General features: G+C 44.5%; 2 protein-coding genes across 3 annotated transcripts in view; both read left to right on the top strand.

Moving 5' to 3' along the window:
• Positions 1–14,066, top strand: part of LOC112235605 (GRB2-associated-binding protein 2) — a 173,404-nt gene that overhangs the window by 84,272 nt on the left and 75,066 nt on the right. For both annotated transcript variants that reach the window (XM_042296545.1, XM_042296544.1), the window contains exon 2: positions 4,054–4,357. In XM_042296545.1, the coding sequence (XP_042152479.1) occupies positions 4,054–4,357 (304 nt within the window). The remainder of the gene's footprint in view (positions 1–4,053; positions 4,358–14,066) is intronic.
• Positions 4,373–6,789, top strand: LOC121839126 (mucin-5AC-like). Its single transcript, XM_042296546.1, has 2 exons — positions 4,373–5,030; positions 5,516–6,789. The coding sequence occupies exon 2, from the start codon at positions 5,646–5,648 to the stop codon at positions 6,735–6,737; it is 1,092 nt and encodes a 363-aa protein (XP_042152480.1). The 5' UTR covers positions 4,373–5,030; positions 5,516–5,645; the 3' UTR covers positions 6,738–6,789.

Genomic DNA, 14,066 nt, shown 5'->3' with positions numbered 1-14,066 from the left:
AATGTGGAGTCTATATACAGGGTGTTACGGTACAGAGTCAATGTGGAGGCTATATATCCCGGATGAGCCCCCATTATGTTACGCACTCCTCTATGAAGAGGGAACGCAACACCCTGCTACAACTAAGCTCTCCGTGAAGTGAAAAAGGTATGGACTGTAGGTGTGAGTAAGAATGACAACAGGCAGAATGTGGTACCGTTTACAAGGACTTTATTCCTTTACACGGTAATATGGGGAAAAGGGGCTGGACGGAACCAAAGCAAAGAAAGTAAATCTCAAAGCCCCCCCCCCTCTCCTATCTTACCTGCCTACCCACTACTTACCTAATTTAGCACCACCTGGTGCCCTAACCAAAATACAGGGGGTGGTCCGCCCAGGTCTTACCTATTGTGCATAGACAGTGAATATACTACGGGTATATGTATGCCCGCAGGCCTCTTGCCTAAGCACTCCCAAGGTGCCTTCCCCTTTCCCCCTGGGAACAAATGAAACAGAATATTAAACCATTTTCACAAACAAACTAAGAAACAAAGGACATCAAATAAGCTCTACCTGAGCAACAAACTGCCAGATCATACCACTTCCCAGCAATGAACTCCCAGCAAAATCAACCTCTAGCAAAATCTCTCTCCCTCCTGAACAGAACACTGGCTTTTATATAGCTTCTGAAGGAATGGGTAATTGCAGACAGCTGTGTCTTGACGAGGGGGCGGGGTCAGCTCTCCAATTAGACCTGGAGTCGACCAATCAGCTGCTTGAGGGATTTCAGGAAGCCATTTCCTGAAATAAACACATGCAAATTACACAAACTACAACACATAATCTGGGGAACGTAACAATACAGGGTGTACCAGTACAGAGTCAATGTGGAGGCTATATACAGGGTGTTACAGTATAGAGTCAATGTGGAGGCTATATACAGGGGGTACTGTTACAGAGTCAATGTGGAGGCTATATACAGGGTGTTACAGTATAGAGTCAATGTGGAGGCTATATACAGGGGGTACCGGTACAGAGTCAATGTGGAGGCTATATACAGGGTGTTACAGTATAGAGTCAATGTGGAGGCTATATACAGAGGGTACCGGTACAGAGTCAATGTGGAGGCTATATACAGGGGGTACCAGTACAGAGTCAATGTGGAGGCTATATACAGGGGGTACCAGTACAGAGTCAATGTGGAGGCTATATACAGGGGGTACCGGTACAGAGTCAATGTGGAGGCTATATACAGGGTGTTACAGTACAGAGTCAATGTGGAGATTATATACAGGGGTTACCGGTACAGAGTCAATGTGGAGACTATATACAGGGTGTTACAGTACAGAGTCAATGTGGAGACCTTATACAGGGGGTACTGGTACAGAGTCAATGTGGAGGCTATATACAGGGGGTACCGGTACAGAGTCAATGTGGAGGCTATATACAGGGTTTTACGGTACAGAGTCAATGTGGAGGCTATATACAGGGTTTTACGGTACAGAGTCAATGTGGAGGCTATATACAGGGGTACCGGTACAGAGTCAATGTGGAGGCTATATACAGGGTGTTACGGTACAGAGTCAATGTGGAGGCTATATACAGGGGGTACCGGTACAGAGTCAATGTGGAGGCTATATACAGGGGGCACCGGTACAGAGTCAATGTGGAGGCTATATACAGGGTGTTACGGTACAGAGTCAATGTGGAGGCTATATACAGGGTGTTACCGGTACAGAGTCAATGTGGAGGCTACATACAGGGGTTACCGGTACAGAGTCAATGTGGAGACTATATACAGGGGGTACCGGTACAGAGTGAATGTGGATGCTATATACAGGGGGTACCGGTACAGAGTCAATGTGGAGGCTATATACAGGGTGTTACGGTACAGAGTCAATGTGGAGGCTATATACAGGGTGTTACGGTACAGAGTCAATGTGGAGACTATATACAGGGTGTACCAGTACAGAGTCAATGTGGAGGCTATATACAGGGTGTTACGGTACAGAGTCAATGTGGAGGCTATATACAGGGTGTTACGGTACAGAGTCAATGTGGAGACTATATACAGGGTGTTACGGTACAGAGTCAATGTGGAGGCTATATACAGGGGGTACCAGTACAGAGTCAATGTGGAGGCTATATACAAGGGGGTACCGGTACAGAGTCAATGTGTCCTACAGTTGTCCATAACATTGTGTCTGTCTCTGTGTCCAGGCTACAGGTGTCCATAACATTGTGTCTGTCTCTGTGTCCAGGCTACAGGAGTCCATAACATTGTGTCTGTCTCTGTGTCCAGGCTACAGGTGTCCATAACATTGTGTCTGTCTCTGTTCGGGCTACAGGTGTCCATAACATTGTCTCTGTGTCCAGGCTACAGGTGTCCATAACATTGTGACTGTCTCTCTGTCCAGGCTACAGGTGTCCATAACATTGTGTCCAGGCTACAGGTGTCCACAACATTGTGTCTGTCTCTGTGTCTAGGCTACATGTGTCCATAACATTGTGTCTGTCTCTGTGTCCAGGCTACAGGTGTCCATAACATTGTGTCCAGGCTACAGGTGTCCACAACATTGTGTCTGTCTCTGTGTCTAGGCTACATGTGTCCATAACATTGTGTCTGTCTCTGTGTCCAGGCTACAGGTGTCCATAACATTGTGTCTGTCTCTGTGTCCAGGCTACATGTGTCCATAACATTGTGTCTGTCTCTGTTCGGGCTACAGGTGTCCATAACATTGTCTCTGTGTCCAGGCTACAGGTGTCCATAACATTGTCTCTGTGTCTAGGTTACAGGTGTCCATAACATTGTGTCTGTCTCTGTGTCCAGGCTACAGGTGTCCATAACATTGTGTCTGTCTCTGTTCGGGCTACAGGTGTCCATAACATTGTGTCTGTGTCTAGGCTACAGCTGTCCATAACATTGTGTCTGTCTCTGTGTCCAGGATACAGGTGTCCATAACATTGTGTCTGTCTCTGTGTCCAGGCTACAGGTGTCCATAACCTTGTGTCTGTCTCTGTGTTCAGGCTACAGGTGTCCATAACATTGTGTCTGTCTCTGTGTCCAGGCTACAGGTGTCCATAACATTGTGTCTGTCTCTGTGTCCAGGCTACAGGTGTCCATAACATTGTGTCTGTCTCTGTGTCCAGGCTACAGGTGTCCATAACATTGTGTCTGTCTCTGTGTCCAGGCTACAGGTGTCCATAACATTGTGTCTGTCTCTGTGTCCAGGCTACAGGTGTCCATAACATTGTGTCTGTCTCTGTGTCCAGGCTACAGGTGTCCATAACATTGTGTCTGTCTCTGTGTCCAGGCTACAGGTGTCCATAACATTGTGTCTGTTTCTGTGTCCAGGCTACAGGTGTCCATAACATTGTGTCTGTCTCTGTGTCCAGGCTACAGGTGTCCATAACATTGTATTCGTAATATTTGCTTCATGATGGCCTTTGTTTTTGTCACCGCCTGAGAGGACTTTCCCTCGGCTGCACTCCATTGGACATCCACGTTTGGCTAGATTCTTATTGGCTTGTCCAGCTGTCAGTCACTTTTGTGGTAGGGAGGAGCCCGGCCCCTTGCAGGTGTGTTTGCTGGAGTGAAGCTGTCAAAGAGGGTGTGTGTGTGTGTGTGTGTGTGTGTGTGTGTGTGTGTGTGTGTACTCTCTGAGGGATATGAGCAGCACAGGAAATACATTGGGGGAGTAACACCTGCCTCAATGACGCCTCCCCCAACCACCAACTCTGCCTCTGATCTCAATCTGTGTGTTTGATCAGAGTTAACTCCCCAAACTGTTGTTCAACTGGGTCTTACGCTACACCGTAACCATGGGAACGGACTGTGGGAACAGACTGTAGGAACAGACTGTGGGAACAGACACAGACAGTCAATAGAGTTGATGACTTTGTTCTTCATGGGATCACCGTTGACTAAATGACTTGTTGAAGTTGGTCTGATTTTGACTTTTTGAATTGAGGGCCGGTACGGTTTGTGATCACACACAGAGAGTTGTTTGTGTGTTTCCACGGTTGCATAATTTGTTGAAGCCCTGTTTTTTTTTGTTTTTTTGTTCTCTCCAGGCGTGGAAAAAGCGTTGGTTCATCCTGCGTAGTGGTCGTATGTCTGGCGACCCTGACGTCCTGGAGTACTATAAGAACGACCGCTCTAAGAAGCCCATCCGGATCATCGACCTGCATTGCTGTGAGCAGGTGGACGCTGGGCTGACCTTCAAGAGGAAGGAGTTTCAGGATAGCTTCGTGTTCGACATCAAGACGTCAGAGCGTACCTTTTACCTGGTGGCAGAGACCGAGGAGGAGATGAACAAGTGGGTTCGCTCCATCTGTCAGCTGTGTGGCTTCAACCAGTCAGAGCAGAACAACCACGGTACGTACCCCTGACCCCTGAATCCTACTTGACCTTTAACCTGGTTGATTCAACCAGTCAGTGCAGAACAACCACGGTACGTACCCCTGACCCCTGAATCCTACTTAACCTTTAACCTGGTTGATTCAACCAGTCAGTGCAGAACAACCACGGTACGTACCCCTGACTTCTGACCCCTGAATCCTACTTAACCTTTAACCTGGTTGATTCAACCAGTCAGAGCAGAACAACCACAGTACGTACCCCTGACCTCTGACCCCTGAATCCTACTTAACCTTTAACCTGGTTGGTTCAACCAGTCAAAGCAGAACAAATAGGATACGTACTATGACCCCTGAACCTACACCCAGCGCTTAGCCCCACCCAGCCCTTAGCCCCACCCACCTAGGAGTCTTGTTTTATATCTGATGTCCAGTAGATTAGGGTTTGTTTTATATCTGAGGTGGAGTAGATTAGGGGTTGTTTTATATCTGAGGTGCAGTAGGTTAGGGGTTGTTTTATATCTGAGGTGCAGTAGATTAAGGGTTGTTTTATATCTGAGGTGCAGTAGGTTAGGGGTTGTTTTATATCTGAGGTGCAGTAGATTAAGGGTTGTTTTATATCTGAGGTGCAGTAGGTTAGGGGTTGTTTTATATCTGAGGTGCAGTAGATTAAGGGTTGTTTTATATCTGAGGTGCAGTAGGTTAGGGGTTGTTTTATATCTGAGGTGCAGTAGATTAGGGGTTGTTTTATATCTGAGGTGCAGTAGGTTAGGGGTTGTTTTATATCTGAGGTGCAGTAGATTAGGGATTGTTATATCTGAGGTGCAGTAGATTAGGGGTTGTTATATCTGAGGTGCAGTAGATTAGGGGTTGTTTTATATCTGAGGTGCAGTAGATTAGGGGTTGTTATATCTGAGGTGCAGTAGATTAGGGGTTTTTATATCTGAGGTGCAGTAGATTAGGGGTTGTTATATCTGAGGTGCAGTAGGTTAGGGGTTGTTTTATATCTGATTTGGAGTAGATTAGGGGTTGTTTTATATCTGAGGTGCAGTAGATTAGGGGTTGTTTTATATCTGAGGTGCAGTAGGTTAGGGGTTGATTTATATCTGAGGTGCAGTAGGTTAGGGGTTGTTTTATATCTGAGGTGCAGTAGATTAAGGGTTGTTTTATATCTGAGGTGCAGTAGTTTAGGGGTTGTTTTCTGTGGGTCTCTCTTGATCACCCTCTCTCCTTCCTCCTACATTCTCTAATCGGATCACTTTTGCCTCATTGTCAAAACGGCAAGCAGAGAACAGTACATCAGCAATATGATATCACCATGCTGGGACGTTATATTGTGGCCCAGAAAACCTAAAGTGTTATTACATACAGCTGGAAAGAAATATTGGATATCAGAGAGATGTCAATTTACTAGCACAACCACTACGACCAGGAACACGACCACCACTACGACCAGGAACACAACCACCACTACGACCAGGAATAATACCAGCACTACGAACAGGAACACAACCACCACTACGACCAGGAACACAACCACCACTACGACCAGGAACACAACCAGCACTACGACCAGGAACACAACCACCACTACGACCAGGAATAATACCAGCACTACAACCAGGAATACAACCAGGAATAATACCAGCACTACGACCAGGAATAATACCAGCACTACGACCAGGAATACGAGCAGGAATAATACCAGCACTACGACCAGGAATACGAGCAGGAATAATACCAGCACTACGGCCAGGAATAATACCAGCACTACGACCAGGAATACGAGCAGGAATAATACCAGCACTACGACCAGGAATACGAGCAGGAATAATACCAGCACTACGGCCAGGAATAATACCAGCACTACGACCAGGAATAATACCAGCACTACGACCAGGAATACGAGCAGGAATAATACCAGCACTATGAACAGGAATAATACTAGCACTATGACCAGGAATACAACCAGGACTAATACCAGGAATAATACCAGCACTACGACCAGGAACTCTACCAGAACTACGACCAGGAATACGACCAACACTACGACTAGCACTACGACCAGCACTACGACCAGGAATAATACCAGCACTACGACCAGGAATACGAGCAGGAATAATACCAGCACTACGACCAGGAATAATACCAGCACTACGGCCAGGAATAATACCAGCACTACGGCCAGGAATAATACCAGCACTATGGCCAGGAATAATACCAGCACTACAACCAGGAATAATACCAGCACTACGACCAGGAATAATACTAGCACTATGACCAGGAATACCACCAGGACTACGACCAGGAATAATGCCAGCACTTCGACCAGGAACTCTACCAGAACTACGACCAGCACTACGACCAGGACTACGACCAGCACTGTTGTTGTTCAGTGAAATCATCCCATGTGAAGAGTATCTCATTTAATTAAAGTTCAATTAGTAACTAAATAGTTTTTTAACATTTCTATTGGAAGGATTTAATAATTTGCAATTATGTCTACTATTTTTATTTTTTATACTTTACCTTTATTTAACTGGGGAAGTCAGTTAAGAACACATTCTTATTTTCAATGACAGTCTGGGAACAGTGGGTTAACTGCCTTGTTCAGGGGCAGAACGACAGATTTGTACCTTGTCAGCTCGGGGGTTTGAACTTGCAACTTTCCGGTTACTAGTCCAACACTCTAACCACTAGGCTACCCTGTAAAAGGTTTATGTTTCTGTCTCCATATGATATGGTAAATATATCCAATGTATTAATAATCATTTGCATATATTCCCATTAATCATTTTCAGTTTCCACCTCTGAATATTCCCCAAAATGTGTCCCTACTATTACCTGTTAGAAACTGCTGCACTATTGGATCTAGAAACATTAGCATTTCACTCACAATAACATCTGCTAACCATGTGTATGTGACCAATAACATTTGGTTTGATGTTGTTAGAAACATCTCAAGGATGATCAATGAAAACAGGATGCACCTGAGCTCAATATCGAATCTCTTAGCAAACGGTCTGACTACTTATGTAAATAAGGTGTGGTGTTTTCATTTAGTTATTATGGGGTATGGTGTGTAAATTGATGAGGATTTGTTTTTATACAATCCATTTTAGAATAAGGCTGTAACGTAACAAAATGTGGAACGAGTCAAGGGGTCTGAATACTTTCCGAAAGCCCTGTATGTGGTTTAGTGATTTAGGGTTAGATATCCTGATATCCCTCTAGTAGTCTACCCATCTGATTTAGGGTTAGATATCGTGACATATACAGTCTAGTAGTCTACCCATCTGATTTAGGGTTAGATATCCTGATATCCCTCTAGTAGTCTACCCATCTGATTTAGGGTTAGATATCCTGATATCCCTCTAGTAGTCTACCCATCTGATTTAGGGTTAGATATCCTGATATCCCTCTAGTAGTCTACCCATCTGATTTAGGGTTAGATATCCTGATATCCCTCTAGTAGTCTACCCATCTGATTTAGGGTTAGAAATCCTGACATTCGGAAAGTGTTCAGTCCACATTTTTTCCTCGTCAATCTACACACACAATACCCCATAAAGCAAAAACAGGTTTTTAGAAATATTTTCAGATTTTATAAAAATTAAGAACTGAAATATCACATTTTCATAAGTATTCACACCCTTTACTCAGTACTTTGTTGAAGCACCTTTGGCAGCGATTACAGCCTTGAGTCTTCTTGGGTATGATGCCTCAAGCTTGGCACACCTGTATTTGGTGAGTTTTTCCCATTCTTCTCTGCAGATTATCTCAAGCTCTGTCAGGATGGATTGGGAGTGTTTCTGCACAGCTATTTTCAGATCTCTACGGAGATGTTTGATCATCCGGGCTCAGGTTGGGTCATTCAAGGACATTCAGAGATTTGTCCCAAAGCCTGTTCTGTGTTATCTTGGCTGTGTGCTTAGGGTCGTTGTCTTGTTGGAAGGTAAACCTTCGCCCCAGTCTGAACTCTTGAGCGCTCTGGAGTAGGCTTTCATCAAGGATCTCTCTGTACTTTGCTCCGTTCATCTTTCCCTACCCTACTTTCCCTACTACTCTCCCTGACGCTGAAAAACATCCTCTGAGCATAATGCTGCCACCACCATGCTTCACCGTAGGGATGGTGCCAGGTTTCCTCCAGACGTGACGCTTGGCATTCAGGCCAAAGAGTTCAATCTTGGTTTCATCAGACCAGAGAATCTTGTTTCTCATGGTCTGAGATTCTTAGGTGCCTTTTGGCAAACTCCAAGTGGGCTGTCATGTGCCTTTTTACTGAGGAGTGGCTTCCGTCTGGCCACTCTACTATAAAGGTCTGAGTGGTGGAGTGCTGCAGGGATGGTTGTCCTTCTGGAAGGTTGTCCCTTCTCCACAGAGGAACTCTGGAGCTCTGTTAGAGTGACCATCGGGTTATTAGTCACCTCCCTGACCAAGGCCCTTCTCCCCCAATTGCTCAGTTTGTCCGGGCGGCCAGCTCTAGGAAGAGTCTTGGTGGTTCCAAACTTCTTCCATTTAAGAATGATGGAGGCCACTGTGTTCTTGGGGACCTTCAATGTTGCAGAATTTTTTTGGTACCATTCCCCTGATCTGTGCCTCGACACAATCCTGTCTCTCCTTCGACCTCATGGCTTGTTTTTTTCTCTGACATGCAACCCAGTTAGGATCTGGCAAAAAATTATTGAATCCGTATTCAAACCCGTTACAACACTGTATATATACATTTTATGACATTAATTAGTTATAACCCATATACATATCATGACATTTGAAATGTCTTTATTCTTTTGGAACTTTTGTGAGTGGAATGTTTACTGTTAATTTATATTGTTTATTTCTCTTTAGTTTATTATCTATTTCACATGCTTTGGCAATGTAAACATATGTTTCCCATACCAATAAAGACCCTTAAATTGAAATTGAATTGAGACAGACAGACAGACAGACAGACAGACAGACAGACAGACAGACAGACAGACAGACAGACAGACAGACAGACAGACAGACAGACAGACAGACAGACAGACAGACAGACAGACAGACAGACAGACAGACAGACAGACAGACAGACAGACAGATTTGGAGAGCAGAGAACAATACATTACTCCACTGCCCCAGGCTAACCTTGTTGCCTGTCCCTGGAGTCTGCACTACTCTGCTTGGCACAGAACGATCTGAGTATTGATATAGCATGGCTTGCTGCCGACTGCCCCCACTGTCATAAACACACATACGTCTGCCACGACAGACAGAATTCTCTCTTTATGTTTACAAAGCAAATGGAAGACAGAGGAATAAAATGGAAACATTAGTAAATAACATTTTGAAAAGAATATAGACATTTCAAATGTAATATAATTGGCTATGTATGAAAAGGAAAACAAATAAATATGGGTTGTATTTAAAATGGTGTTTGTGCTCCACTGGTTTCCCTTTTCTCATGACAACAGGTTACACATATTGCTGCTGTAACTGCACAATGTTGTATTTCACCTAACAGCTTTGGGAGTTTATCAATGTTTCGTTTGTTTTCAAATTATTTGTGGGTCTGTGTAATCTGATGGAAATATATGTCTCTAATATGGTCATACATAGGCTAGGAGGTTGTGCAACCCAGTTTCCACCTCATTTTGTGGGCAGTGTGCACATAGCCTGTCTTCTCTTGAGAGCCAGGTCTGCCTACGGCGGTCTTTCTCAATAGCAAGGCTATGCTCACTGAGTCTGTACATAGTCAAAGCTTTCCTTAAGTTTGGGTCAGTCACAGTGGTCAGGTATTCTGCCACTGTGTACTCTCTGTTTAGGGTCAGTCACAGTGGTCAGGTATTCTGCCGCTGTGTACTCTCTGTTTAGGGTCAGTCACAGTGGTCAGGTATTCTGCCGCTGTGTACTCTCTGTTTAGGGTCAGTCACAGTGGTCAGGTATTCTGCCACTGTGTACTCTCTGTTTAGGGTCAGTCACAGTGGTCAGGTATTCTGCCACTGTGTACTCTCTGTTTAGGGTCAGTCACAGTGGTCAGGTATTCTGCCACTGTGTACTCTCTGTTTAGGGTCAGTCACAGTGGTCAGGTATTCTGCCACTGTGTACTCTCTGTTTAGGGTCAGTCACAGTGGTCAGGTATTCTGCCACAGTGTACTCTCTGTTTAGGGTCAGTCACAGTGGTCAGGTATTCTGCCACAGTGTACTCTCTGTTTAGGGTCAGTCACAGTGGTCAGGTATTCTGCCACTGTGTACTCTCTGTTTAGGGTCAGTCACAGTGGTCAGGTATTCTGCCACAGTGTACTCTCTGTTTAGGGTCAGTCACAGTGGTCAGGTATTCTGCCACTGTGTACTCTCTGTTTAGGGTCAGTCACAGTGGCCAGGTATTCTGCCACTGTGTACTCTCTGTTTAGGGTCAGTCACAGTGGCCAGGTATTCTGCCACTGTGTACTCTCTGTTTAGGGTCAGTCACAGTGGCCAGGTATTCTGCCACTGTGTACTCTCTGTTTAGGGTCAGTCACAGTGGTCAGGTATTCTGCCACTGTGTACTCTCACAGTGGTCAGGTATTCTGTTTAGGGTCAGTCACAGTGGTCAGGTATTCTGCCACTGTGTACTCTCTGTTTAGGGTCAGTCACAGTGGTCAGGTATTCTGCCACTGTGTACTCTCTGTTTAGGGTCAGTCACAGTGGTCAGGTATTCTGCCACTGTGTACTCTCTGTTTAGGGCCAGTCACAGTGGTCAGGTATTCTGCCACTGTGTACTCTCTGTTTAGGGTCAGTCACAGTGGTCAGGTATTCTGCCACTGTGTATTGTCTGTTTAGGGCCAGATGGCATTCTAGTTTTCTCATTTGTTTTGCTAGTTCAATTACAGTGTGTTAATTACATAGTTATCTTTTTGTTTTCTCATGATTTGGTTAGTTCTAATTGTGTTGCTGCCCTGGGGCTCTGTGGGGTCTGTTTGAGTTTGTGAACAGAGCCACAGGACCACCTTGCTTAGGGGACTCTTCTCCAGGTTCATCTTTCAAACCCTCCCCTAACCCGCGATGGCTTTGTTATTGATGGTTTGGGAATTGCTTCCTTTTAGGTGGTTGTAAAAATTGTTATTTTAAATGTGTTAATTTAATTTATTTTACCCCTTTTTCTCCCAAATTTCATGGTAACCAATTGGTACGGACTCGGTAGAGGCGAAGGTCAAGAGCTGTGCGTCCTCAGAAACACGACCCCGCCAAGCTGCACTGCTTCTTGAACGCTTAACCCGGAGGCCAGTCGCACCAATGTGCAGGAGGAAACACCGTACACCAGGCACACGAACACGGTTTTTCCTCCCGCCACAGGAGTCACTAGATGATGAAACAAAAATAGAACTGTTTGGCCATAATGACCATCGTTATGTTTGGCCATAATGACCATCGTTATGTTTGGCCATAATGACCATCGTTATGTTTGGCCATAATGACCATCGTTATGTTTGGCCATAATGACCATCGTTATGTTTGGCCATAATGACCATCGTTATGTTTGGCCATAATGACCATCGTTATGTTTGGCCATAATGACCATCGTTATGTTTGGCCATAATGACCATCGTTATGTTTGGCCATAATGACCATCGTTATGTTTGGCCATAATGACCATCGTTATGTTTGGCCATAATGACCATCGTTATGTTTGGCCATAATGACCATCGTTATGTTTGGCCATAATGACCATCGTTATGTTTGGAGGAAAAAGGGGGAGGCTTGCAAAGTTCCAAAGTTGTGGCAAAATGCCTTAAGGACAACAAAGACAAGGTATTGGAGTAGCCATCACAAAGCCCTGACTTCAATCCTATAGAATATTTGTGGGCAGAACTGAAAAGGCGTGTGCAAGCAAGGAGGCCTACAAACCTGACTCAGATACACCAACTCTGTCAGGAGGAATGGGCCAAAATTCACCCAACTTGTTGTGGAAAGCTTGTGGAAGGCTACCCAAAACGTTTGACCCAAGTTAAACAATTTAAAGGCAATGCTACCAAATACTAATTGAGTGTATATAAACTTCTGACCCACTGGGAATGTGATGAAAGAAATCAAAGCTGAAATAAATCATTCTCTCTACTATTATTCTGACATTTCACATTCTTAAAATAAAGTGGTGATCCGAACTGACCTAAGACAGGGAATTTTTACTAGAATTAAATGTCAGGAATTGTGAAAAACTGAGTTTAAATGTATTTGGCTAAGGTGTACTGTAAACTTCTGACTTCAACTGTAAGACGGATTCAAGCCGGTCGGTCACATTTCACCTCAGATTTTAGTCCGGTGTTGCCTTAGTTCCCTCACCAATTTGGTTTATATATGTTGAAGAGGGTGGGGCTTCAGCTGCATCTCTGTATATATGTTGAAGAGGGTGGGGCTTAAGGTGCATCTCTGTATATATGTTGAAGAAGGTGGGGCTTAAGCTGCATCTCTGTATATATGTTGAAGAGGGTGGGGCTTAAGGTGCATCTCTGTTTATATGTTGAAGAAGGTGGGGCTTAAGCTGCATCTCTGTATATGTTGAAGAGGGTGGGGCTTAAGGTGCATCTCTGTATATATGTTGAAGAGGGTGGGGCTTAAGCTGCATCTCTGTATATGTTGAAGAGGGTGGGGCTTAAGGTGCATCTCTGTATATATGTTGAAGAGGGTGGGGCTTAAGCTGCATCTCTGTATATGTTGAAGAGGGTGGGGCTTAAGGTGCATCTCTGTATATATGTTGAAGAGGGTGGGGCTTAAGGTGCATCTCTGTATATATGTTGAAGAGGGTGGGGCTTAAGGTGCATCTCTGTATATATGTTGAAGAGGGTGGGGCTTAAGCTGCATCTCTGTATATATGTTGAAGAGGGTGGGGCTTAAGGTGCATCTCTGTATATATGTTGAAGAAGGTGGGGCTTAAGCTGCATCTCTGTATATATGTTGAAGAAGGTGGGGCTTAAGGTGCATCTCTGTATATATGTTGAAGAGGGTGGGGCTTAAGCTGCATCTCTGTATATGTTGAAGAGGGTGGGGCTTAAGGTGCATCTCTGTATATATGTTGAAGAGGGTGGGGCTTAAGGTGCATCTCTGTATATATGTTGAAGAGGGTGGGGCTTAAGCTGCATCTCTGTATATGTTGAAGAGGGTGGGGCTTAAGGTGCATCTTTGTATATACGTTGAAGAGGGTGGGGCTTAAGGTGCATCTCTGTATATACGTTGAAGAGGGTGGGGCTTAAGGTGCATCTCTGTATATATGTTGAAGAGGGTGGGGCTTAAGGTGCATCTCTGTATATACGTTGAAGAGGGTGGGGCTTAAGGTGCATCTGTTGTTTGTGTACATGTCGTATATCTTTCCCCCAACACCACTTTCCATCCATTTGTATAGCAGACCCTCATGCCAAATTGAGCTGAAAGCTTTTTAGAAATCAACAAAGCATGAGAAGACTTTGCCTTTTGTTTTTGGTTTGTTTGTTTATCAATTAGGGTGTGCAGGGTGAATACATGGTCTGTCGTACAGTAATTTGGTCAAAAGCCAATTTGACATTTGCTCAGTACATTGTTTTCACTGAGGAAATGTACGAGTCTGCTGTTAATGATAATGCAGAGGATTTTCCCAAGGTTACTGTTAACGCATATCCCACAGTAGTTATTGGGGTCAAATTTGTCTCTTCTTTTAAGGATTGGGGTGATCAGTCCTTGGTTCAAAATATTGGGGAAGATGCCAGAGCTGAGAATGATGTTAAAGAGTTTAAGTT

The sequence above is a fragment of the Oncorhynchus tshawytscha genome, linkage group LG13, assembly GCF_018296145.1.
Source record: "Oncorhynchus tshawytscha isolate Ot180627B linkage group LG13, Otsh_v2.0, whole genome shotgun sequence".
Taxonomy (NCBI): Eukaryota; Metazoa; Chordata; class Actinopteri; order Salmoniformes; family Salmonidae; genus Oncorhynchus; species Oncorhynchus tshawytscha.
This window is presented reverse-complemented; position numbering and strand designations above follow the sequence as displayed.